The sequence below is a fragment of the Cynoglossus semilaevis genome, chromosome 8 (assembly GCF_000523025.1).
Source record: "Cynoglossus semilaevis isolate Cse_v1.0 chromosome 8, Cse_v1.0, whole genome shotgun sequence".
Taxonomy (NCBI): Eukaryota; Metazoa; Chordata; class Actinopteri; order Pleuronectiformes; family Cynoglossidae; genus Cynoglossus; species Cynoglossus semilaevis.
In genome coordinates this window covers 15,306,475-15,333,130 of record NC_024314.1, presented here as the reverse complement: position 1 = coordinate 15,333,130, position 26,656 = coordinate 15,306,475, and the positions used below count along the sequence as shown (strand labels likewise).

The 26,656-nt window shown below is 43.9% G+C and overlaps 3 protein-coding genes across 6 annotated transcripts; all 3 read right to left on the bottom strand.

Moving 5' to 3' along the window:
- Positions 1 to 175: 175 nt before the first annotated feature.
- Positions 176 to 9,594, bottom strand: map2k4b (mitogen-activated protein kinase kinase 4b). 2 transcript variants are annotated; one of them, XM_008315211.3, is made up of 12 exons: positions 8,894 to 9,594; positions 7,021 to 7,053; positions 5,293 to 5,395; positions 5,040 to 5,214; positions 4,518 to 4,637; positions 3,860 to 3,979; positions 3,712 to 3,763; positions 3,414 to 3,541; positions 2,830 to 2,907; positions 2,581 to 2,729; positions 2,391 to 2,436; positions 176 to 2,069 (listed from the first exon to the last, which is right to left on the bottom strand). In XM_008315211.3, the coding sequence occupies exons 1-12, from the start codon at positions 9,006 to 9,008 to the stop codon at positions 1,956 to 1,958; spliced, it is 1,233 nt and encodes a 410-aa protein (XP_008313433.1). In that variant the 5' UTR covers positions 9,009 to 9,594; the 3' UTR covers positions 176 to 1,955. The 2 variants fall into 2 exon arrangements, with proteins under 2 accessions (XP_008313433.1, XP_008313434.1); XM_008315212.3 differs by lacking the exon at positions 7,021 to 7,053.
- Positions 9,595 to 9,745: 151 nt separating this feature from the next.
- adprm (ADP-ribose/CDP-alcohol diphosphatase, manganese-dependent) lies at positions 9,746 to 12,451 on the bottom strand. The gene is made up of 3 exons (XM_008315213.3): positions 11,509 to 12,451; positions 10,974 to 11,096; positions 9,746 to 10,489 (listed from the first exon to the last, which is right to left on the bottom strand). The coding sequence occupies exons 1-3, from the start codon at positions 12,089 to 12,091 to the stop codon at positions 10,194 to 10,196; spliced, it is 1,002 nt and encodes a 333-aa protein (XP_008313435.1). The 5' UTR covers positions 12,092 to 12,451; the 3' UTR covers positions 9,746 to 10,193.
- A 1,634-nt stretch (positions 12,452 to 14,085) lies between these two features.
- On the bottom strand, positions 14,086 to 26,167 carry LOC107988824 (transmembrane protein 238). 3 transcript variants are annotated; one of them, XM_025057901.1, is made up of 4 exons: positions 26,115 to 26,167; positions 22,107 to 22,594; positions 16,834 to 19,644; positions 14,086 to 14,914 (listed from the first exon to the last, which is right to left on the bottom strand). In XM_025057901.1, the coding sequence occupies exon 3, from the start codon at positions 17,409 to 17,411 to the stop codon at positions 16,839 to 16,841; it is 573 nt and encodes a 190-aa protein (XP_024913669.1). In that variant the 5' UTR covers positions 17,412 to 19,644; positions 22,107 to 22,594; positions 26,115 to 26,167; the 3' UTR covers positions 14,086 to 14,914; positions 16,834 to 16,838. The 3 variants fall into 3 exon arrangements, with proteins under 3 accessions (XP_024913669.1, XP_024913670.1, XP_024913671.1); XM_025057902.1 differs by having other exon boundaries at positions 22,374 to 22,594; XM_025057903.1 differs by lacking the exons at positions 22,107 to 22,594; positions 26,115 to 26,167 and having other exon boundaries at positions 16,834 to 21,035.
- Positions 26,168 to 26,656: the final 489 nt, after the last annotated feature.

The window sequence follows — 26,656 nt, the reverse complement described above, 5'->3', positions numbered from 1 at the left end:
TCTGAAAATCAGTAGTAAGAAATTAAGTGGTACATTTTTGATAGAAGATCAGAACATTTAAGAGACATTTGAACAAATCTAAATTTGTTATCATTATTCACAAAGTTTCGTTTGTTTTTGATCAGGAGGCACAGGAAGCAGAAAGATGAAGCCATGAAGAAGAGAGGAGACAAACTAGTGAAAAATCTTTTCATGGGAAATTTATTTCTAACCCTCAATAAAGATACAATAGTCCTTAATATTATCGTATAATCTACTATCAATATTCTAATAGATCGCAATTTCTATGACATCATCATCACCTTTTTTGTATGTACCCTAAGAATTCAGCAGTGGCTTCAAAAGAAAAGCTTCTTCAGAAAAAAAATTCCCACCAGAGAAGACGAGATGAGTTTGAATCCAAACAGTTTGTATACATTCTTATTGGAGGCGACTCTCTGACGTGTGGTCAGTGACCAGGACACATGGACACAGACCACAGACCAACAGGACTGTAAAGACTCAACACTGCAGCAGATGAAGATGGAATAACTCCATCTTACTGCAATGAATCGCCTTAAACTGTTCTACCATCATTTGGCACCACAGAGGCAGTGAAGTGATTTGGCAGTTTATACACAGATGCCCTTCCTGAAACAACACTTTCTATAGGTGTCAGAAGTGGAAGACGTGAAGAATGGAATTCAACCAGGAACCTGCTGAGCAGCAGAAGGAAGACTACACATCATCAGCCCACTCTTCACCTGCAGCTCAACTCTGAACCTGTGTGTGTGTGTGTGAGAAGTTTGTATTTTAGCAGCATTTTCTTAAACAGGTGTAGCTACTGCTATTTTGCCTGTTGGTGGCAGTGTGGTGGATGAGCAGCTCCCTAGTACAGTGCTACGACAGGCAGCTGAAAAGCTGTGACGTTCATCCCCCAAAACCAGAACAATCAATTCTCAAATCCAATCATCTCAACTGTGAAGCAGAACCGCCTGGAAAACAGCAGACTTCCTGGAACTATTTACATTTACACATTTACATGAAAGGACATCACGTCCTAAAGTAACTTTACATCAGGAAAAACAGGATCAGCTCAAATCGTCTGCGTCACAAAAGAATCTCACAATGTGTGCTTATTTTTAAAAAAAAAACTAAAGTGAAGCCACAACACCACCGTTTGTGTGTGTGAGAGTGAACAATACTCAACACACAACATGAAAATAAAGTTCTTTAGAATCTTTGTTCGTTGGTTTATTTGGTTAACATCTTGTTTGACACACACACACACACACCTATATATATATATAGTATATATGTATAAATATATACATATATATTATTAAACCCATGCCCATACAGTCTCATACTGCAGTTACACTGAGTGACCACTAGTTAATAAAGATGAATTTCGTTTTGAAACAATAATTTGACATTTTTTAATTTTTGCTGAAGTTACACCGACTGGCCGCTGGATGGAGTGAGTGTGCCTCATTAACAGTACCAGTGTTGCCAGCAGAACTAAATATTAGTACCAACATCAGACTGGTACTCATATCAGCACCACTAATAACTTACTAAAATATAAAGTAACAACTGTTTGAAATGGAGTATCGGGTCAGCAGCTTCAGTAATACTGTAATATTCTATGGTTACTACAGTGATACGCAGTATGGATCAGACACAGGTGTCAGTGCTGATTACAGCAGTCACTGACTGACTGGTACAGACTGATGTGGATTCATCTTTAAAAGGGTCCACATTCCTCACTGCCCTACACTTTTCCTTTGGCGCCACCTAGCGAATTATCAGATCATAAACCGGAGAAACTCTTGGTCTTTGCACCAGGGAAGTTTGGGCCAAGTTTTTTTTGTCCTTTGGAAATGAAAAACATGCACGCACGCTCACTCTCTCACTCTCACTCTCACACACGCACGCACACACACACACACTATTGCAGATGGAGCACTTCGGCATCAGTCCACGTACATCGGAGAGACTGGAGAGGCAGGAATCAGATCCAGGATCCGACAGACGTAGGAGGCCACGTCTACCAGACGCTCCTCGTACATCTGGATGAAGGGTTGTTTCTGAAGAAGAGGAAGAAGCAAAACTTTTATTTCTCAACCTAAGCTTATACCTTCTCCTCCTCATCTCCACTGTCCCTCCTCCTTTCCACTAGCAGTGTTGATGACAGCTCATGAAGAGCAGATGTATGAAGGAACTATGTATGATGGAGACCTTCAATCCTCAAATCTGAATCTGAGGCCGTTTATTCAGTCTTCAGGCAGAGGGCAGCAAAAACACCAGTCTAAACTTGAAGAAGTCTTCTTTAGGATATCAAACTGAATTCAAACTTCTATGCTGGGTCCTGACCTACAGTATTTTGGGAGAGCAGTGTTGGAACTCACCAGCAGTTCTCTGTACTTTGGCCTTTTGGAGTCGTCCTTTGTGAGGCTAAAAAAAATAAAAAAATTAAAAAAACACGGTCAGCAACAGAGAGGCACCGTCACCAGCACAACAGTCACCGTTATTGTTATTGTTATTTCATTATTAAGCTGTCATAGTGTTGTTTTGGCTACTGCAGTACCCTTGACTCACCACAGGTTGACGAAGGTGATGAATTTTGGGGAAAACTGTCTCTCCTCTGAGTTGCTGAGCTGTGGAGGTTCTCCTTTCACCACCTGTGTCAGCTGATCAAAAACACTGTTCCACTTTGGATAGGGAAACCTGCCCGTGGCCAACTCGTACTGGACAGTGTGAGTGAGGAGCACAGTTTCAACACATCAGGGAAAACAAACAAACAAACTTCCTTCAAAGTCACCACTACATCAGCACATCATTCCCTACCAGTGTGATTCCCAGACTCCAGACGTCGGAGCGAACGTCGTAGCCTTGTCTGGAGGCACTGGGGTCTATTCTCTCTGGCTGGAAAACAAGAGTGAAGAAAAGAAATGACAACACTGAAGCTATGTCTGCACCACACTATCTCCTACCTCCTTACACCACCCATTCATCTCCTACCTCCTTACACAAACCATCTCTACATTCATACATTTTTCTGAGTTGTCTTTGGCTTCTTCCTGGCAGCTCCATCTTCAACATCCACTGTCCAACACCTCCACTGTCTCCTCCTCAGCTCATGTCTAAACCACCTCAACCACCGTTGCCTCCTGTTTGACCTCATCTGTCAACGTGTACATCAACACAGCAAACAACAGCAGCTCAGAGCTGCACCCTGATTCTACTTGAACCCATGAGTCACTCTGACGTCACACCTAACTACTGTCTCGTGGGTTGCATCTATGGGTCTCATACTTGTTGAGTTGTATCAAGAACTCATTCCACCTTGGCTTCACTGGCGGTGACTATGTTTACACCGTCTTAACATACTAAGACTCAGGTCCGGTCACTGGTCTCAAACGTGGACTTACAGCCATGTAAGGTCTACAGCCGGCGTCCCTGGTCTTAGCGATGGAGTCCACAAGTTGACCACTGATTCCAAAATCACACAGCTTGATGTTTCCTTTACGGTCCATCAGAATGTTGGAGGGTTTGATGTCTGTTCCCACACAACACAAACACAAAAATAAATATAATAATCTCTACATGCATATGAACAATAGATATTTTATGAAATATCTTCAGATCATTGAAAAAAAAACAAAAAATGTTTTTCCTATTTTTTTTAAACAAACCGAATAATAAATGTGAGGACTTCATCCAACTCACCTCGGTGGATGATTTTCAAGTTTTCTTTCAAATGGTTCAGTGCTTTGACCGTCTGCAAACAAAAAACAAAACTCAAACTGTTCCAGATGCATCTTAATCCATAACCCTGAATCAGTTTGTATGTATGAATGAAAAAGTTCTCACTCACAGCTAATGTGATTTTCCCTAAAATCTCCTCTGGAATGACGTCGTCTAAAGCACAGTAAACATATCTGTAGAATTTGTCTAATGAGGTAGACATGAGTTCCATACAGATCCAACAGTCACCCTGGAACAAAGAACAGGAACAGAGTGTGCGTCAGATTAGTTCCACACAGATCCAACAATACTACTGGAAAAATAAACCATTACATATTTTAGAATAAAAGCCAGGGTTCCATTCAAAGACTGGATTAATGAAACACTGGATTTAATAAATTAGGTAGAAAGCATCTGGACTGCATTGGTTATGTGAAGATTTCATCTCTTTATCCAGAAGTCTCCTTCACTACTACAGACAGTCGACAGACAGATGGACGGAGAGAGTGGCCTTATTAATCCCTAGGTTGTGATTGTTCCACAAAACAAACAAAAGCAATAAACCCACCAACAAACAAAACAACATAAAACAGGACGGGAGCTGCAATTACAGGCTGCCACCTGGAGGAGTGCCATTTTACAAGAAGACTTGGATGAAGAGCTGAAACGTCCTGAAGCTAAAACAGTCCAGCTGTCCTCTAGTGGACAGCTTTGATTAGGCAACCTAGGTGAGTGAGAACCTTAACCGACATCGAGATCAGTTCTGGGGGGAAGGGGTTGGACTGTACCTCTCTGAAAAGGGCGCCGTAGAACTGAACAATGTATGGACAATCGCTGCTCCTCATCACCACGTCCAGATCCATCAACAGCTGCTTCTGCTCCTTCTCATCCACCGTGGATCGAATCCTCTGAGGAAACAGCCAAACAGAAAAGTCAGAAAATTCTGAAGCCAAGGTGAACAAGGCATAACAAACAGTTCTTTCCTGTTCTCATCGTTACTCTGGTTCTTCCTGTTTCCTGTCTCCATCATCTCCGCTAAATCCACCACAGTACGATGCCTTTATCCCTGAAAGTGTTGAACCCTCACCTGACAGGAACCCAGTACACAGATGTACCAATTCTAGTTCTCGCTAGATAGTTGAGAGACTAAATAGTGGCTGAAAGTGAACAGTTGTTTTAGAAGAAGTAAACAACTTGAGTTCAGAGAGGAGTTTCAGAAACAGTGGAAGTTTGGTCAGTGTTTCTTCACCTATCGTCTAACATCTAATGAAGTTCTGGTGGTGGTGGTGGTGGAGGAGCAGCTGCTTCACCTTCACAGCCATGATCTGACCCGTAGGTTTGTGGACCATTTTGTTGACCGAACCATAGGCTCCTCGGCCGATTTCACCCAGGTCTCGAAGATCTTCAGCAGTAAAGTCACAATGTTGCTCTGGAGAGATCTTCAGCTTCCCTGAAGACTCGATGCTGTGGGTCCTCAGACGTTCTCTGCACAAGGACAAGGAAGCAAGTGAGTGGATAATTGTGTGTATATGTGTTGAGGTGGTGCAGTCATCGCTTACTCACATGTGTGGGTTTTGGAAAGACGGAGGGGTGGGATTAATGGAGAGTCTGGATGTGGGTTTGACTGGTGGGTTGGCAAAGATCAGCTTCAGAGCTTTACGTTTACCTTGGTAAAAAAAAGAAAAGAGAGAGAGAGAGAGAAGAGAAGAGCAGAAACAATCAACAAACAGATCCAGAAACAGATCGACATAAACATGCAGCACAATGGGTCTTAAACCATCTGATGTAGACAGGGATTACAGCATTTCCATTCAGATTGCACACACTCAAGTTGAGATTAGCCTTAGCTTTTTTAATGGGGTAGTTCAGGTTTTGATGTTGTTAGAACAGAGCAATAGTGAGTTAACATCTTCAGTCCCATCATCATCTCACTGTCAGACAGAATCAACATCAGGGCACTGATGTGTATGCACAACTACACAGCAATGTCCCTCTGAGATCAGACCACTGGCAGTGAAATAATCAGGTGAACAAACCTGAACTGACAATAGGACTGAAGAAATGAGGCAATAAACCAGACTGTCCAGACTGTTCTGACTGTCCAGACTGTTCTGACAGCTCTGGGTCAGGCAAACACTGGTTGCTTTAAGCTGAGGTTCAGACTCTGTGCTGTCAAAACCTCAGTTTAACTTCAGCTAATCTCAAGTTAAGGGGAAGCACAAAATGCAGCTCAACCACAAACAGCCTGTCCATGTGTACAGGGTTTCCCAAATCTCACTCTCTGCAGGGGTTCCCACAGTCAAATGGGTTCAAGCCATATTAAAACAAAACACTTTTTCTTGTGAGCCCAAAAGATATTGCAGCAGCTGATATTGGGAATCCCAGTCCAAAGTAAAACCAATAAAATAAACCCAAAACAGAGAACCTGGTTCTTAATGTTTCAACAGTCAGAAGTGATGCGTGAAGGAGAGTCCAGACTGTGGGGGTCATGTGACTGCTGTCACCGCCGTCCAGTCATCAGTGTGAATGAACTGTTTTCTTCACACTGACAGTGATTTCAGTTTCATAGCATCAGTACTGACTCCTGATTGGAGCTTCATCAAATGTCGGGTATTACAGCAAATGATGAAAATATGTCTGAAATGTCCAATTTGCCAAGCCAAGATAGAAAAGTAGGAAGATTTCTGAAGAAATGTCCGTAAAATAGAACAGAAAAGACGTTTTCTGCACTTTAGTGATACAGCTCAATGGACCTGAGTGGTTTTTGTAACTTTGGTTCAAATAAATTCAATATTACAAACTCCGACATTTAAGTACCTCCAACCAACATATTTTAAACCACAAATAGCCAGAAGAACAAAAGTAAAAGAAGCAAAAAATGTCTTTAAAAATAACTGAACAATAAGACTGATGTGGTGATCAGAACTGATCTGGGTACTGTTGTGACCTCGTGGCCTTCGATGACCTAAAAAATTCTCGTCTTCAGTCCACATGTTTGTGTGTCAGTTGGTGTTTGTTGGTCAGCTTCTGTTCACAGTGCTGAGGTAAAGTGTTAAAGTTTCCAACATTCAACCAACGTCCCTGAAGCCCTCCCAGAACATTCCGGTCTCTGAACCACAACCCAGTGTGAGACAGTCGGAGCAGACAGCAGTAGACAGACTCCCCCTGGACCACAGAACTAGGACTGGCTACTGCAGTGGTCTACAGTAGTTCCATTGAATCAGAGCAGAAACCAGTGCAGAACACCGGAGTCACCAACATACAGCAGCGGTGATTCAGGCTAATGCTTACTCTGAGAAACTCCACACAGGCTGATCTGAAACCCTGGAGTCAAAAACACAAAGACATTGACTGGATCATCTGAGGTTCAGGGTTAGATCTGACTCACAGGTTTCAACGGTTCTACATTCATCTGAACTTGGCCATGACACGACCAATCCGTAACGAACTGAACATCCAAGTATTTTCCAGTGTTGTAGGATTCAAAAGGAAGAAAAAGACATTAATACTTGCAACATTGGTTTTAACATCAAGTGGTTGGAGTTAGAAGATAAATAACATGGTCTAAATGCAACAGAGAAAGCGATAGCTTTCAGGAAATACATTTAATTTTTTTTTAAATTAGCATTAATTAGGTAATAAACAGCATTTTACAGCCATAACTGTAACGTCAGAAACGTATAACTAACTTTTATATAAAAACACACGTGTCTAAACTTCTTTTAGATCCTGATAATTCTGATAAATATGATTTATTTTACTGAGACAATTAAAATAACTGTTACATCAACTCAAAAGCAAAAGCATACAGTCTTCAGTAGAGCATATGATTGAAACTACGTGCAGTTTAAAAGACATGATATATATAAATAAAAAAGACAATACTTTACAATAGAAAATAAAATTGAGTCCATTGTTTGCAGTGGGGTTTATCAGGTAATGGAATCATTAGTCAACATTTAAGCCACTGAAGTCACGTGAGTGAGTTGTGTTACAAGGTTAACCAGCAAACAACAAGAACGTGTAATTACAATGTTATTATTTGAACACGGCTGTATTAATGTTCGAGCTTTAATCACGCTAACTATCGAAAAGCTCCCTTAATAGCAGCTACATTAACTTTAATTCTAAAAGAATGCTAGCACGCTAAAATAAGAAGTAGAATGAACTAAATGAACTAGATTGCTGCATATTTAAATCAGCTGTATGCGTTTATTCTAAGTCAAACACGACATGAAATCAGTGCTGGGCCTTAACGATGCTAATATTAGCAGTGGACAAAACTATGAACACCGGATATTTATTTATATGTATTCTTTTAATTTAGTGTTTGCCAGTATGTTGTTTGTGTTCAGTAGGTTATTAACACCGTGTGGGATTGACAGTGAGAATATTGTCAGTATTATAAAAACAACAATAACAACAAAAATCACTTCTTTTACTGAGCAGCATCAGGGAACTGCTGGGCTAACTGAGCTATTAAAAGTTAGCTAACACGATCTGCGCGACAGCGGAAGTTGTAATTGGTGGCCTTAAGAATATAAGTGGACTTCTATATTAAGAAACACCGTTAGTATGAAATGTTATTGTGTGCTTTAACACCTTTGAATTAACCTGACATGGTAACCTTTAGTCTTGCACTGAATATTGTGTGTGTTCTGGGTCACAAAGTACGTGGTCAAATAACACAACAAAGTACTACATTGATCTGCAAGTACAAACAAAATATTTAGCATAATTTAAATGATTTGGTTAGAAATTCTCGTAAGAAACTGTTGAGCACAGATAAAAAACGGAATAATTTTAACACCTGACTGGTTTTAGTTGCCTTCACGTCACAAGCTAAAAAGAGATACATCGCTACATTTTGACTCGTTAAATCGATAAACTCGTTGATTTGCGCAGTTTGTAATAATAATAACAATTACAAACTAAACAATTTGACTGAACGCCTTCATGAGCTTGAGTCTCATAAACGACGCCTTACGGAATTCGACAGTAACTTAATTTTGAAGCGTTTGACAGGAAACGCAGAAGGACCGACTCTGACTCAACTCCGATCACTTTTCAGAAAAGCTCCAGCTACATTGCCTTGTTGAAATTCCAATGTTTTTATGAATTACGAAAACGAGAACCAGGGTAAAGCGAGACAGTAGAACCGAACCTTGCATGCTGCTGCTCTGGGTCTGCTGGTGCAGTAGGTGGGACGTGGATCCCACGACCCCTCCGCCGAAGCTAGAGCTGGAGCCGGAGCTACTATCAGGACTGGGAGTCGCCATTGTTGTGTTGGATTCCAGCAGCAGAGAAAGAAACACCGCCCCCAAGTGGTTCAGTGGACTAAACTGTCTACTAAATGTATCAAGTGAATAATGTAATCGGAAAGAAAATAATTAAACCAAATATATGAAGGACAGGAAAGAAGAGAAACAATTTTAAAAACTGGGCACGACATCTTCATTCTGGGGTCAAGGTTCAAATAAATATGTTGAAATCTTAACATGTTCCAATAGTTTTAAGAGCTTTCTGATTTTGAAAATATTTAATTGAAATAGTGCTTGAAATTATTCAAAGCAGTGAATCATGGTTTTGATTGTTTTCTAAACCTCACCAAATTCTAGTTCTTGTAGGTTCTGTCTTCACAGGAAACTGGACTGTCTTAGTTTTTTAAAGGCGTTTGGTCTTTTCTTTTTTTTTACTACAACTCTTGATTCTCTTAATCTCACTGATTATTCATTTACTTTGAGGATAATATTCAAGCCCGGGTAGAATGGACCCTGGAGCCTCCTAGTGGCAGGGAGGAGACCTTATCTCCAGTAAAGTGTTCTACAGCGACAAGTTCAATGTAAGTTGTTTTACGTGTACTAAACAACTATACAGCTTTGTCTAGTTGTTTAGTAAAATAACACGACTTCAATAATTCACTCAAGGTCGTCGAACAAAGAGCTCAAAGTCAGAACAACACAAATGAATGGGAGAAGAGGCCGAGGAGTTAGCAACAAACAATCTCAAATAAAACTTGGAGTCGTAAGGTTGTTCTTTATGTATCTATATCTATATAAAGACAGCAGGGATTATCTTTGTTTTTAGAAACATTACAGTAATCTCAGTGTCAACTCTGTTAAATCGGAGGTAGCTCATCTGCAGACCCTGACAGGGTTAGGGTTTAGAGTTTAAATAAATTAAAAATAAAAACCAACTGTTTATCATCAGTTATCATCATAATAAAAAGTACCATGTTCAAACATCAGTTTAGATTTTTTAAATTTTAAAAGTAAATTGTATCTGTCATAAAAACAAAAACATTATTTTTTCATCTAAATATTAAAAAAAATTAAATTTAATCAACAGTGCTAAAGTGATAGAGTCTTTTTTTAAAACCATCTTAAAAAATGATGAGGTATAATGAAATGTGACATCACTTCCCATCGAACAGGAAGTGAGGGCAGAGTCACTGATCCTTGTTGTTAACTGAGGAACATCAGAGTCCGGTCCTGGACCCTGCCCCTGCCTTTCAGAACCATTCGATCCTCATATACATAAACAGTACCAAAAGCATCTGATTCAGGTGCCGTCTCGATTACACCCTCCAGTGTCACGTGATGCACCCCCGTCTCCGGATCCAGACAGTATCCTCCGTCATGGTCATGACCTGCCAGGAAACACACCACACTGCTGTGGGAACTCAACAGTTCCAGGACCTTGTCATAATTCCAGGCCAGGCACATGGGGTCAGTGGAACCAAGGTGAACTGGAAGGTGACCTGAGGGGACAGAGAACTGATTAAGAACTTTCACAGTCTGATCTGTAATATAATTATTGTTTCCATCAATTAACCTGTGGAACTGTGTTTGGGAGCTGAGAACAGTCTTGGTCTGTTGATGTGGGCTATGTTTCTTGGGTTTAGGTTCTCTTTATCCTGAGGGTTAGCGTTAACCCAGTGATTCTCAATTATTTTCTGTCTTGCCCGCCCTTGGGGACAGAAATGTTTTCACTCTGCCCCTAACCCACACCCTGGCAAATTGAAATACTATTGACAACCTGATAACATGTATATTTTTATCTGTACAAACCTCTGTGTGAGTTGCTGCCACCTAGTGACTGGAGGCTCCTCATCATTACAGCAGGTTACCACCCCACTATTTGAGAAGTAGTAGCTTTAAGCTAACACCTGAATCTCAGGTTTGACTGTGTGGTCTGGCAGCTGCTCATGTGTGTTCCTGTCTGAAGAGTACTGAGTGACTCACTGACGACGACGACTCTTCCCTGCTGACGATCAGCTAAAGTCAGAACAGCCTGGAGCCACGTCAGCTGATCTCCACCCAGACCTCCGTTAAACTTGGTGAATCTCTTCTGCAGAAAACCAGACTCTGGAAAACAGCAACAAATCAAGTTCATTTACCTTCCTGTCAACTGAAACAGTCGGGTCACAGGAAACTGGTCTTTCCTGTCGTCCTCACCTTAACAGCTTTGAATAATGAATGAAATAATCATCCGTTTTTGTATTAAAAATAAACGTTATTTGTATTTTTTAAATGTTATTATTTAAGAAATAGTTTCGATGAGCAACTAAACGTCATCAAGAGAAATTCTGTAACAAATGACATATTCATTCTATATACAAAGAAGCTACACACAAAAAGAAGGCAACATGGGATTGTTTTTTTGTTTTTTTTACAAAAAAATTGGTAAAGAATGAATTCTAATGAATTGTTTGTTGTTGTTTTTTCAGGCCAAAATGATGTTCTTCCTAGTGACCAGAACCTGCAGTTCTCACAGTACCTGGAGGGCAGTTAAGGTCCTGGTTCTGGTTGTGTACCCGGATCATTTCCAGGGCTCTCTGGTACTCAGCGCTGCACTCATCTCGACCCAGCAGACTCTCATCATACGCGTCCAGAACCACAAACCTAAACCCCGGTTCTGGACTGAAATGGTAGGCATGGGTGTCTGAACCGGGACTAACAGTCAGCAGGTGTTGGTCCTGCGCGCTCATTGGTGTCGAGTTGAGTCTGGACTGGAGCAGAAACGTCCTGTTGAAGTTGTAGAATTCGTGGTTTCCCCACACATGGTGGACAGGAATGTCTGCAGGGCCGGGAGACAGCCGACTTAGAACCGTGTCCAGAGCCTTCTCAGAGGCCTCGTGGATTCGGTTAAATCCGTCTATGAGGTCTCCTAGCTGCAGGACGAACCTGGGTCTAGGTGTTTCCTCAGACCAGTGCTTCTGAGCTCGCTCCAGCAGCTCCAGGCTGCTCCGGTAGAATCTCTGCCGGGTTCGGGTGAAGTTAAAGCCGTCCTCGATGTCCGCATACTGGATATCAGCGATGACACCGAAGCTGAAGAGTGGAACCGAGTCCGATTCTTCCATCTCTCAGCCTGGAACCTGGAACTGGTGTTTGCCCTGAGTCACTTCTGGGTTCAAAAAGATGTGTCAGTGCCTGTCTGCTTGTTTATGCTCAGATGGCCGCCATATTGGACAGTTACGAACGACAACGTCACTGGGACAAACTTCATCAGAGCAAAGTTACAGGCTGCGCATAGCTGCCCGATTCACGCACGCGCGAAAGGGAGGCGAGGGCGTCAGTGCCCGATTTCAGTTGTGCACGAAAGTTGTGTGAAAACACGATGCTTGATTTACCTCCTTCTAAACCTCTTCCTCACACACACATGCGCTCTTACCACACCTCCTCACTCCTCCTCCCATACCGGTAACTGGTAACTTCTTTACAACAAATGAACATAACATTATGAACGATGAACAAGCCTCTAGTCACTAGATGGCAGCATTGTAGCTTTTATTGTATTAATCTACATTGATAATCAGGGGATTGTATGTAGAATGCTGGTGCCAGCAACTGTTACAGTGGTTTGTACAAATGAATAAATAAATATTACCAGCCACTCAATAGCATTTTAATTCTGTCCCTTAAGGGGCAGAAAATAATTGATAAATACTGTTTTAACCCATCACCTTAGTGAGCAGGCAACACTTAACTTCCACCACTGCCCTGCTATATCGGTTGATATCGGAAGAATAAATTCTTTGGACAATATCGACATATGAGGCCAAAGGTTTTCATTTTTTTGGTTTTTAGCTGATTTTTATAACTACACCCTGAATACATGTTGTTTTTTGGCACATTTAATACAGATATTAAATAACTTTGGGCTTTAGACTATGAACCTGCATTTCAAGTTTCATTTTGAGGATATTTCTTTTTTCTTTTCTATTTTTTCAAAATTTTTACAGAAATGTTGGGCATGTTTTAATGCTACCAGGTAGGAACAACTTTGGGAGATTTTCTTTTTTTTAATCAGTCATATTTCTGATATAGTGGATTTAGCCATTTTTAGTTCTATAATATCTAACATTTCTAATAATGTTAGCCACTTTTTTTGTAATTCTTTATTTTAATGTTAAGGTTGTGACGCAGCAGTGGTTCAGTGGTACGACTCCTGACTCTCACCACAAGGATCGGGTCCAAACCTCTCTGAATGCAACCTGAGTTGAGGTATGTAAACATGGCTCAAGTGTTGGTCCCTGTACTGTTTTCTGTAAGTGTGAAAGGATGTGACATCATTCTAATCTGTATCCTGTAAATCCTGTAGATTTAACCCTTCTCCTCTTTGTCAAAGAGTGTCACCTGACCCAGCACAGTGCGTGTGTGTGTGTGTGTGTGTAAAGTAATTCCTCAGACTCAGGATTGTGACACCTTTGTGGACGTGCAGCTAATTCACTAATGAATAAGTCAGTGGATGCTGGCACGTCTGTTGTGTTTCCTCACCTCAACAACAGTCTGTTGACACACACACACACCTTTGAAGAAACACAAAGTCATGACAACATTCAAACAAACATACAAAATCCGTGTCGTTCCGATGATTCTGGACCAGAAGACAAAAACCAGTAAAGATGTTGGTTTGGTTTTTGTTTTAACTGTTCTCTCACAGTGAAGACCAGTTTAAAGACATGTCTTTAATGTTAATAAAATGTTAAACATTTTCATCATGTCACTAATGTACAAAAATAAAATCATTTTGAACGATATATATATATATATATATTTATCCTGCTGGTTGAAAATCCAGACCATAATTAACATGACATTTCGATGATGTCCAGTTGTTGTCGTTTTAGTTTGAATCTTTCTGTGATCCCGATGTTTCCACACTGACGGATGGAGATTAAATATCAGCCACACTGTCAACAGGGTGCGTCCACTTCAGCAACACTAACTGTGGGATGGGCCACATACCAGCTGTAAAGATTGTACAAGAGCAAAGATCACAACAACATGTGAAAAAAAAAGCCTGATTATGTTTCATACACAGGAGAAGTGCCCTCCCACCCCTGCCCCCCACCCCCTCTCCTCCACCCCCCCAATCTGACATGACCCAGTTTGACTGGTTTCCAATGAATGAGCAACCAACGGCGACCAACACTCAGATTTCACAACAGCAGAGAAGTACAGTGTGAAGTAGACGATGTAGGGACGTGTGGACATGTGATCCTCTTCCTGGTTCTGGTTCTGATATCAAAGTCACGCAACACAAAGAATCAGAATCACTGAGACAAATGTGACATAAAAGAACCATCGACGTCCAGACTAATGTTCCTGTTCTCACCAGAACGTCTTTGTCCAATCAGAGGGAAACACGTGAAACATGATGTCGTTCTCTAAAATGTAAGCGGTTCCTGCGGCCTAACGTTCCCTCAGTGACACAAACTGGCCACAGGAGGCAGCGGTGGACCTGCGAGCTAGCCACAGACTGTCACCTGATCTGTTCTTCAGAACCAGACAACAGTTCTGCTGTAAACAACACACGACTTTATTACTAGCAATAACAATAATAAAATTAATAATAAGTTACATCTGAGACCAAACAGGTTAAAAAAACACATTTCTGCTATTTACAGGCTAAAGACAGTCCACTCCTCTGTGCACAGCCCTGCTCTGACAGTGTGTGTGTGTGTGTTCGCGAGTGTGTGCGTGTGTGCGTGCGTGCGTGTGTGTGTGCAGGACCTTTCCCTGATTGATAAAGTGTCTGTGCATTCATTCACTCAACATTCAAATCTAAAAGTGACATTGGTTCAAAAGCTGAAGGATTCTTTAAAGAATAATTTTCGCTGTAGCAGCAGGAGCAGCAGGAGCAGCAGGAGCAGGAGGCCATAGGACAATCTGGATTTCACCTAAAGAAAAAAAAAGCAAAGTTTGAATGAAGGACATGAATCAAAATGACAATGAGAAGCATTTAATAGATGACAGACCATAATAATAATAATAATAATGTGAGACTGCTGTGATGTCACTGGTTCCTGACTCAGAGTCTCAGACTCTTTCACTCCTTGATTTGTCTCTTTCTTCTTGATCTTTGTCATCATTTAAACGCTGACTGCCTTCTGTTTTAGGGAACGTCTCTGATTCAACTAATTCAGGACGACCTTGGAGCAAACGTTTCACCTCTTCACTCCGTCTCCATGAACGGAGTCTGTGACAGAGGCACAGACAAATGACCCCCCCCATCTGTTTGACTGACTGACTGTCTGTCTGTCTGACTGCCTGACCATCTGTCTGCTGGACCTTCTGACTGACTGACTGTCTGTCTGTCTGTCTGTCCGTCTGTCTGTCTCAAGGTACACGTATAATCTGCGTTTGTTTCCATTTTCTCTGCAGCTCTGATCAATAATCTCTGCTCCATTAAATTTCCATTCCTCCTGTTTTGGCCCAAAGCTCTGACTCTGCTACAAACAAAGCAGAGTCTAAAAATAATGAAGGGGTGTGAAGGTGAGAGAGGGTGAGAGAGGATGGGTGAGGGTGGGTGAGGGAGAGATGCTGCTGATGATTAATCCTAATCTGCCACAGGCCTGTGAAAATCTTTTCAGCTTTAAAAAAGTCATTATTGTTATTACAGATATTCATAAGATGTGAGGCTGATGGTCCTGAGGGACGGAACCACACATGTGGTACTGATTGTATGTCGTGTGGTACTGATTGTATGTCGTGCCCCCCTGGGGCTGTGAATCAGTACTGTTACTGTTTGTCCTTCATCAGTTCTGATGATTACAGACCACGGTCCACGATCAGTTCCCACCACTGTCTGCTGTTCTCTTCACACAGACAGGAACACTGCAGTTGTGGTACTTTTACACAGAGGGAACAGGAACAGTACTCGTGTAGTACTGTATCACTCATAATTCTTGATGCTAATCTGGACTGCAGGCAGGCTAGCCAAAACTCACACACACACTGACTCTAAGATATTGTGCTATGCTAACCCAAGTGAACAGTTAGCTTTTACAGACAGACTGAATTTAAGGTCTGGTTCTGCAGCTGATGGTTTTTACTGTCACGTCATGTGGCCAGAACCACTGTGACTGTTAGTGAGGTTTGAGGAAACACCACAGGGGAGAAGATATGTTAGTCTTCAGCCTGAGACGGAGACAAACAGCTGTGATGAGACGACGGCAGCGGCAGCAACAGCAGCAACAGCAGCAGCAGCAGCAGCAGCAACAGTAACAGCGGGCTGACAGGTCCAGGTACTGAGCTCAGCTCTGATGAATATTTATGAGACTCAGTTTGTTTGTTCGCTTCATGAATTTTTCAAAAGGCTTTAACTTTTAGAGAAACTAAGGAACAGGTCACAGATTTATGAGGACGAATTACACAGGGTTCTGAGGAAATGGGTCCTTAAGAGTTCCTGTAACAGACTCCCTGAGAGGAGGGGGTTCAGGGAGGAGGGGCAGAGGGCCAGGAGTTTGGAAACCTTTGATGATATAAGATTAGAAAACCAGATCACTGTGCTTTAGAATTTTAAAGCACACATTGACGTTCCTCCAAAACTTCTCAAGGTAGCCTGGACAAAGCTAACACTTAGCTCAAAACTAAGCTAAAAAAACTCAAAAAACAAACAAACAAACAAAAAAAACCTCAAACTCAGCAGAAAAACTTCATTCATTTGGTCCCAAAAGCTAAAAAGTCAGCAGAACAACACCGGCTAACAGTGAAGTGGATGAAACAGCAGTGGAATAATTAGCTAAAGAAAAGTGTAATTAACACAAAGACCTAAGGACAGGTCTCTGAGATCAGTCATCTTGGGTTCGGCACTGACCTGGTTCACAGCAGCCTCTCGGCTCTGTCAGCTGCCGTCTGCAGAACCACCTGCGAGCTGTGGACCATCCCCAGCTCCACGCTCTTCTCACTCTCATATCCAGGATTCACGGTTCCTCCGAGTCCGTCCTCCCAGTTGATCCGGGCCGGTGCGGAGGCTCGCACGGTTCCGATCGACTCCTTTTGACCACCCATCATCTCCTTCTTCTTCCTCTTCTCAGACCCGGACTCTAGATGCTTGAGTCCGGGCCCAGACTTGGAGAGTCTTTCCGAAAGTTTCCTGGCCCAGTGCGTAAAAGGGATGTCAAAGTGACCAGAACCCGGTCTGTCCCGCTCCGAGTCCAACTGCACGTTGCCGGTGTACCAGAGAACCCACCAGACCAGGCTGAGGAAGATGACCAGAGCCCCGGTGTAGATCAGGAAGTCCCCGTAGAAATGTCCGTCCAGATTCAGGTTCCCGAAAATCCCGACCAGGAGCACGACGAGTCCGAGCGCGTCAAAGAGAAGAGCCAAGAAGAACAGCGCAGCGCACCTGCCAACACAGCGGTAAAAAGCGGACGCTGAACGGCGGCGGTCCATGCCAGATGCCGCAGACCAGAGACAGAACAGGTCAGTCCCAGTCCCGCAGAACCAAGCTCAGCAGTAGCTCAGACCAGACCACATCTCCGGACCTGCTCTCAGCAGAGTTCACCTGTGATATCTGTTGACTCCACCCACGTACATACGTCACACCGACTCCACACCAATGAGCTGCGGAGGCGGGAGGACTTTGATCTGCTGCTGCCTTCAGTGTCCACCTGAATTCAGGCCTCTGGGTTACAAGCTCTGGTTCGTGGACAACGCATGGGCCATAGTCTGGTTCATTAAATCCACCGATCTTCTGGCCCACTAGGAATTATTTTAGGTTCAACGGTAAATAATCTCTTTTGGCTAACTTTTACGTACTGATACACCTAATGCTAACCATTAGCTGCTTCCGGACAAAACTCCAACAGTTTGGTTCTCTACATTACCATTATTTCTGTTAATATTTAATGTTTGCTACCATTACGTGGCCCCTGTGATTTAGGTTATTTTTGTTATCTTTTTGTACTTGTTTACTCATCGGTGGATGAACAAAATAAAATCACCTCCAAACTTCACACCTTAACAAAACTGTTGATTGCTGCTGTTTATTTATTTGTTTATTTTTTAAACAAATTGTTCGGCTTCGTTGCAAACACACATCGTTAATGATAATGCAGAACTTAAAAAAACGAAATTAAATTTTAGACATGAACCCTGGACTTTATTCTGATCGCCACAGCTTAATATTGCTCGCTGCAAAAATATATTTGCCCACTAGAGGGTGCCATCATTCTTTGTAAAGGCAGCTGGAATTTCGCCGACCAAAACGTGACAAAACAACAACAGATTAAAACAATCTTTCGAGATTTCGAGTCCAAACGGTGGGCCGCGGACCTCAAGTGAACACGTTTTTACTAATGTCTATTTTTAGTGACACTTTCGTCTGTCAGGAAAACCCTTTAAACATGTTGTTTATTCACGTAGATGTTTATTCTTCTCATGTTGCTAACCACTTTGTCTCAGTTATGCTATTCACTGCTCCACCCGCCTGTGCATTCCCTGTCGACACACAAGCGCTCGCTCATGTCATCTCCGACAGTTTTTGTTTTCAGATGAAAAACCAGTTACAGTGTTTCTGCTCACACGACATTGAAAAAAAATAAATGAAAAAAAGACAGAGAGAGAAAAACAGCCGGAGCAGCGGTCAGTGGTCAGCAGCTGCAGTCTGTCCTCGGTGACTGTTTACCCCTGAGGACAGTCAGTGTGGAGACCAAAGACAACATTTGTTTTTAGTCTCTCAACAGGACACAGAGGACTCCATTACACCCTCTGTTGTGACACTTCACTTCACTTCATCTTATTGTTGGCTGTAATCTGGATTATACACAAATTAAAACTGGTCACACACTCAATCTGAAGCTTTTACATCTCCCTCCAGGCTTTTTGACGTCGACCTTGACGCAAAGTTTGGTTGTTTTAGTCTCTAACTGACAGAGCTGATTTTTATTTTTCTAAAATCATTATTTTACCTGTTTTCGGTCGACTTTTGTTCTAACTTCATTCTGTCGTGGACACGGCTGGTACTGTCCAATAGGAGCCTGGTAAATAGTGACATCATGAGGACTGAAATGAGAAGGAAATTTGTTGGTGCAGCACGGGAAAAAAGATGATGTACTCTGAAGGAACTGACACTGAGAGAAAGAGATCCTCAGAGAGGAGATCCTCTGTCAGGAGCTCCTTGTCCTCCTCAGGAGGCTTCAGTCACCTCACTCCTTGCTGTGGTTCTACTGTTTCTACGCTCAGGGAGAAAGTGAGTGTCAACCTGCTGACGTCCAATCACATCTCTGCCTCACAGCACCTCCTCCTCCTCCTCCTCCACCTCTCTGAGTGGCTTATTGTTTTCACCTCGGTCAAATAAATCAGACAGTGTACAGGAGCAGAGGAGGAGGAGAAAAAGACACTAAGGGGCCTCCTGTCTTAACTGTCCTCCCCAAGGTCGTCAGGATGATGGAAGACGAGGAACCAGACTAATTAGAAAAACTACGTGTTCAGTGTGTGTGTGTGTGTGAGACTGTGCTTTTGCTGCCTTTCACATCCTTGTTGTGGTGACTCAGACCTTCTCCAGACCTGAGGCCTGTCTACAGTGTTGGTGTCATCATCTCTGGAGGAGGTGTCATCATCACCCAGGGTCACATGATCTGTGTCCAACTCACGTCATGGTTCCTGGTTCACCGTGTGTTGGCTCCTGCAGACAGAGAAGATGAAGTTTAGATGTGGTGGTCTGTGTGGGTGGAGGTCCTTGTGGGTGGAGGTCAGTGTGGGTGGAGGTCAGATGTGGTGGTCAGTGAGGGTGGAGGTCAGCAGCCATTAGAGCCAGGGATTGAACCACTGACTCTCTTGCAGGTAAGGAGCATTAACATGACAAGAACCAGAGTAAACAAATAAACAGAACATTTTCCTCTGGGTTCCCCTGGTTCCCCTGGTTCTTCTGGTTCCCTCAGTTCCTCCATGTTCTTCTGGTTCTTCTGGTTCTCCTGGTGCTAATGTCAGAGGAGTCAGGGAAGTTCTGTAAAGCTGAACCTCCCAGTGAAGGAGAAAAAGGAGAAGAAATAAAGTCTATTTAAATTAAATATGAATAATTAACAAAACTTAAAAATAATCAGTTGTGTATTTTAATGAATCTCTGCAGGCCAGTATCTAATGACCCAGGGACTGGTACTGTTCCGAGAGCCACTGTTTGGTACCACTGCACCACATTAAATCAGCCCAGTGTGAGCCTGAGATCTTTGAGATGTTCCTCCACGCTCTCTCAGTCATGCTCCACAGTGGGACACGATGTTCTGGTACCGAGCCAGTTCTTGTACCCTGGTGCGGTGTGGGTTTGCCCTCCAGCTGCAGATACTCCTGATAGAAACCTCTGAGAGAAACTCCTCCTCTGAGCGGGCTGAGGAGGGAGGAGGGAGGAGGTGAAGGGGGGAGGGGGGTCAAGCTTGTGTCTCAGAGACTGACGGAGAGCAGCGAAGGTGGAGGCAGAGCTGAGCTGAACCACTGCAGCTTATTAACGCCTGCAGGCATCCATGAATCTGAGCGACCAAAGACAGCAGTACACCACCGAGGGAAGGAGGAGGAAACATGAGGCCGTGATGACATCTCCCTGCTCCCCAAACACATTCAGGAGTCATGTGACCCAGCAGGAGACAGTCAACAGACAGACGTGGTCTGGGGGCTGAGAACTGCATTTATTACTCCCCTCCAACAGTGAGAGTGGGTTTCCGTTCAGACGAGTTTTTCTTCGTGTGTTTGTCGTGAGTACGAGACCAAGGCAGCACCGTCGCAGGTAACACAGGGTTAATGCTGCGCAGGGTCAAAGGTCACAATGAAAAAATAATTATGACTCAGCAGAGACAGTTCAGGACAATGGGCCATAACCAAAGAACAGATGGATCTGCAGGTCAGCTGATGACGATGATGATGATGATGATGATGATGTAACATATGGTGGACGTCATGGTGATGATGTCATTCACTGCAGCCTCTGTGACCACGATTAGCGAGCTGCACCATGGACAGCAGGATGGAAGAAACAGACCATGATGGTCTTCCAACAGGATATGGCACAGGGGACATAAGTGTACCACTGCTGTAATGATTGAATGATAACAAGCCTCCAGCCACTAGGGGGCAGCAACTCATACAGTGTATGTACAGAAAAAAATATACATGTTATCAGGTTTTCAATAGTATTTCAATTGTGGGGGGGTAGAGTCGGGGTGGGGGGTGAAAACATTTCTGTCCCCAAGGGGGCAGCAGGGAGACGTCCTTATCGCTTCCCAACCACCCTGAGATCTTCTGGAATGAAAGGGGAAACATCATCAGTGAGGGGCGGAGCCCAGCTGACGACCCTGTGGCTAGCCTTACTTCAAAAATCCCACATTAGCAGCTGGAATCAAACCTCTGGCCTCAGGCCAGTGACCCCTCTCTGTCCACCGAGCCAAAGTCATGTCATCCGCTAGGATGTTAAGGAGAGGACCTGGTGACTCCAGCAGGGGGCGCTGTGTCTCCTCAGCTCAGATACCGATGATTGTGTGTGAGGTAACAACAGAGTCAACACTGCTGTTTTTACTGCCATCATTTTTATCTATTGATTTTTAAATGAGACGGAAAAAAACTGCAGCATCTGTCATGTCACGCCGAGAGGTGAGGAGCACGGGGGAGACACAGGGAGAAGGAAATGGAGGAGTAAAAAGAGGTGGGGGGGGGACATAAAGAGGAGGAAGGAGGAGGAAGAGGAGGAGGTTCCGTGTTCTAGTGAAGGTAAAGACATTTTTCTCCCAGCAGCTTCAGAACAAACTCTTATAAACACTGAGGGTTCCTGAGAAGAAATAAAACCAATGTCTCTCACTCTCTCTCTCCCTCCCTCTCTCTCTCCCTCTCTCATTAGAAGAGTGCAGTTGCTGTAATAAAACACAGTTGTTCCTCTGGGCTCTTATTATTGGTTCTTTTTGACAGCCTGGCTCAGAGCAGGACCACGGACTTCAACTGACACATTTTTACTCCCCAAACTCGGAGAAACAGGGAAAAGATCTGGTGTGCTAGGTTAAATGTTAGAGTTTCTATATTTTATGTTGAAACTTTTTTTTCCTACTTCAGTCTGTGTGTGTGTGTGTGTGTGTGTGTGTGTGTGTGTTCACGGGACCCTGACAGTACCTCAAATCTTGGTTGATGGTCATCACTTGGACGTCATTTAGACGTCACTAGGTCAATACTTGAACGTCACTTGGTCGAATCGTGGTCGATGTTCGTCACTTGGACGTCCTTGGACCCTGTTAGGACCTTTGACCCTGTCAGGACCTTTGACCCTGACAGCAGTTTAAAGTCCAGAGTTTGGGGGAGAAGGCAGAATTGTGGGAAGAAACATTGTGTGTGATGACCTGACGTTGCAGGTGTGCATGGAGAAACCTGAGAATGACACACCTGAGTGACCTGGACCTGCGCTGACGCCATCTGTCAGGTCCATTTGAGGCCATTAGCAACAAAAAGGCTGCTGAAAGTGTCTCCTCCTTAAAGTTGCAGTCTGCTGATTTATCACTGCAGCAGTCAGCATGTAGCTCCCTCTGGGGACGAAGATGCTTGGGTTCCTCTCACGTCTGGAAATGTGGTGGACTGATAAGAAACCAAACAGTTCCAGCTCTGATCTGTGGAGTCAACGCAGAGACAATTAATGTTCCTGTGGAAAATGAAAGAAGAACAGAAGAAGAACTTTGTTTTCATGTTCCACCAGGATAAGATGTGATCATTGTGGAAGAGGAAGAAAGAAGTGAGAGGTTGGAAGTCTGTGGTGAATGAGTGGCTTCACTGTGAATCAGACCTGTTAAAGGATCATTTCCTTCTTATTTGCATTTTCATTTCCTCTCTGCTCTTTTCTCCGTCTTCTTTTAACCATTCAATTTGCTGGCTCACTCAGCGTCTTCACCGTTAGACTCACGCGGCTGAAACCCAGCGAGAAGAAAAACCCCTCAACAAGCTCTCTGATTGGCTATCACCTGACATTCACACGGAGATAGAAAAACATGGATGTGAGGCAGAGAGGGAGAGGCAGCATCCAGGCAACAGCCAATCAGAGAGCCTGCTGTCCTGGTATCAACCAGCACTTTGTTTAACACTCTGGAGAAGGAACTTCAATGGTTCCTCGTGTGCTCCTCATCAGAACTCTTTTGGAAAGAACAAAGACGGAATTTTCCTTTAGAAACAACTCACCCCCTTGACTGCTGTCAACAGGGGGCGCTATGAAGCACATAACATCGTGTCATTTCACAGTAAAGATCAATGGCAAGAACAGTTTCAGGAACTAAAGGACAGCAGAGAGTCTTAAACTAGAAAATCAGAATGAAGTAAACATGAACTTCAACCTGGAACCGATCCCTGATACACCGGTACTTCCTAAATAGTGGGGCGGGCCACCCTGAGGTGGGAAGCGGTGAGGTGCCCTCCCCCTCCCCCCTCTATTGGGCTTCCAATGGAATATGGCACACTAAACACAAGTGTACCACTGCTGTGATGAGTGAATGATCACAAGCCTCCAGTCACTAGGGGGCAGCAACTCACACAGTGGTTTGTACCGATAAAAATATACATGTTATCAGGTTCTCAATAGTTTGCGTAATTAGCGTAGGAGTGGGTCGCAGAGGGGGCGTGAAAACATTTCTGTCCACTAGGGGGTCATGACAGATAATCACAGAGAACCACTGGTTTACAGCCTCCTGTCAGAACCGTCAACAGTCCTGGGCCTGGGCGCTGCTCCTCACCTCCGCCATCATGGTCATCGTCATCACCATCATCAGCAGCAGAGACCACACACTGCAGCTGGTCATGTGACATGACAAATGAAGGTGGGAGGGAGAGGAGGCCTCTGATTTACTCCCAGAATGCCACAGTGAAGGATCAGCTTTCCTCTCAGGTTTCCAGGTAATTCCCAGGATTGTGTCCGTCCCACTGTTCCTGCCTTATCACTGCAATTCCATCAGAGGCTGCGAGGATGTAGCCAGAGAGGAATATTAATGATGGTGCGTGGGTGGATGTGAAGCTGAAGGGGTTGGGGTGTGTGTGTGTGTGTGTGGTGGGGGGGATGTACCTGAAGGTGTTATGCTCCGTGAGAGTGACTGTACTCGCCACAACACCGTGATCTCAAACAGGTTTTTGTTTTGTTTTTACATGTTGTCGAAGCACAGAACAATATTCAAGGTCAGAGGTCGCAGAGCTAAAACTAGCTCGATGTTAGCTAAACTCACTGACTGACTGACTGACTGTCATCTTCTTGCCCCCTCCCCTTACCTAACTCTCTTGGACTCCGACCGTCCAACAGCCTGATTATAAAATGAGAAGCTCAAAGGTTGAAGGACAGGAGACAAAGGAGAAGCTTAAGGACATCCTGCTCTTAAACACTCTCCTTTCTCCTTATTCCTCCTCCTCCTCCTCCTCTGACTTTCCAATCAGTGGTGTTCAGCTGCCGGCGCAGGATCAGACCATGGTGAGATGAATGAGCGTGGAGAAAAATGGAGGTTTAATTCAATCAGCTCTGTTATTCCTGAGGCGGCGGCGGCGGTGGCGACTGATGACACGCTCAGAGTACAGGCCCCGACACGTGCGCTGTGCACGAGGACACGGACAACAGCTGACTTTCACCTCAACTAATGTGACAATCAGGAATTTAATGACATCATCACATGAATGGAGGAGGAGCTACAGAAGAAATGAACAAACAACAAATAAATAAGAAACAAAAACGTCACCAAACTCTGAAAATGACAATAAAACATATTTCTAGAAGTTTTTCCAAACCTGCACTCAACCACCCGACATCTGACCATCTCACTCACAGCTGGGCTCTGATTAGAGACGACCCCCGCACACACACATACACGTACATCTACCTTCATCCACCCACAGCCTGTCCTCTGTCCTCCTCATCTCCTCCTCCTTTTCCTCTGCCTCCACCTTCATCTCCTCTCGGAGAGGAGAAAACAAGCAGGAGGTCAGGCTGGAAAACTGCAGAGAGAACTGTTGGTTTCTATGGCAGCCACTCTGACCCCCGTCCTCCGAGAGAGTCCGCAGCAAACACAGCTCTGTGACATCACGGCCATTAAAACTCTGTGTTTGTTTCAGCTCCACTTTTTATTAAAGCTGGAAAATCCCCTGAGGAGGTGGAGGGTGGGGGGTGGAGGGAGGGAGAGAGGAAGAGGGCGGGAGAGAAAGCGAGGTAGACCAGGGTGGAGATGCTGCAGCCTCTTCAGTTAGCAAGTTAGCATCATGGATAAGGTTTGACACAACACTCATTCTTGGGTCAAAGGTCAGCTGAGAAAAACTAAAGCAGGCCACAGAAAAAAATGCACAAAACAAACAAGTAGCTAAATGCTAACAACAGGAGCAGCAGCAAAAGAAGCTTCAAAGTCTGAACAAGAAACAATCACAAGCATAGAGGTTTGAGTCGGGGAATGCATAAAGTCTGACGAAATTTAAGCAGAAAAAGGCTAATAGTTAGCAACAAAACAGCAAAGCATTTGGTCAAAGTATGGCTAGGGTTAGGGTGGGGGTCCGGTGGTCCAATATACTGGTGAAAGTTGGTGTATTTAGATAAAGGCAGCTGAACCAGAATTTTAGATAAAGACTAGTGCTGTGTCACAATAGCTGAACTAACTAACAGTTAGCCATAACAGTGAGCTGAAGGACCAGATACACAAGTGACCCAGAGACCAGTTCCAGTTCCAGTTCCAGTCCCAGTTCCAGTCCCAGTCCCAGTCCCAGTTCCAGTTCAGTGTTTCCAACTCCAAACCAGTTTAATCTGAAAAAGTGAAAAAGTCTGAAAAGTCTCTCCGTGTCTAAATGTTAGCATCCCTCCTGAACTCAGAGTGAACTCCGAGTAGCAGCAAGAGCTGAATCCAAGAGCAGGGATCACCAGGTTACCATGGCAACAAACATGTACATCAGAGTGGAATCCTGGGAAATGACTGGAAACAATTAATAACCAACAAAAAACACTGTGAACGGAACTTCAGGAGCTGGAGCAGCCTGGAGGAGAAGCTGTCACTGTGGTGATGTCACTGTGGTGATGTCACTGTGATGATGTCACCAGGGTGATGATAAGAGGGGAGTCATGTGCCCTGCAGTGTGCCAGCGCCACCTGCAGACCCATTAGTTCAGATTCAATGAGTCAAATACCTGCAACTGCGGATCCAGGTCCAGATGATCCAGATCCAGGTGATCCAGATCCATGTGGTCCAGGTCCAGGTGGTCCAGGTCCAGGTGATCCAGGTCCAGGTGATCCAGGTCCTGACTCCGTCTGTTTATTGTCTTCAGATTTGGCTCAGACTGAAGGTCTGTGGGTCCTGGACCCAGACTGAGGAGTGGACGCTGTCTGTTCTATTATTCAGAAGAGAAAATGAAAAGAGCGGCAGCTGCTGGAGACTGATTTGATTTTTCGTTCACTTCACACAGACGTGAAAAAGTGAAATTATTTTTAATTAAACCTGAAACCACTCTGAAAAGTTGAGAAAACTGAAGGAGGAAGAACAGAGTCTTCTGTTGAAGGGAAGTTCTTCATTTCCTGCTCTGGAACCAGAACTTTCTCTTCTGATAGGAACCAGGAAAGAACCAGTCATTAATGAACACAGAACACAAGAAGAGGAGGAGGTGGGGGTGGGGTGGGGGGTGGGCGGGGTTAGGAGGAGGAGAAGGACAAGACCCCCCCCCCCTTGTCACTC

Coding starts and splice junctions, on each gene's coding strand:
- map2k4b (XM_008315211.3), bottom strand. CDS start 9,008: ATGGCGACTCCCAGTCCTGATAGTAGCTCCGGCTCCAGCTCTAGCTTC. Junction 3,980..4,517: donor ACGGCGCCCTTTTCAGAGAG/GTACAGTCCAAC, acceptor TCTTTGTTCCAG/GGTGACTGTTGGATCTGTAT. Junction 2,908..3,413: donor GCTGTAGACCTTACATGGCT/GTAAGTCCACGT, acceptor CTTGTTTTCCAG/CCAGAGAGAATAGACCCCAG.
- adprm (XM_008315213.3), bottom strand. CDS start 12,091: ATGGAAGAATCGGACTCGGTTCCACTCTTCAGCTTCGGTGTCATCGCT. Junction 11,097..11,508: donor GGACCTTAACTGCCCTCCAG/GTACTGTGAGAA, acceptor GCTGTTTTCCAG/AGTCTGGTTTTCTGCAGAAG. Junction 10,490..10,973: donor GGGAAGAGTCGTCGTCGTCA/GTGAGTCACTCA, acceptor CTGTCCCCTCAG/GTCACCTTCCAGTTCACCTT.
- LOC107988824 (XM_025057901.1), bottom strand. CDS start 17,411: ATGGACCGCCGCCGTTCAGCGTCCGCTTTTTACCGCTGTGTTGGCAGG.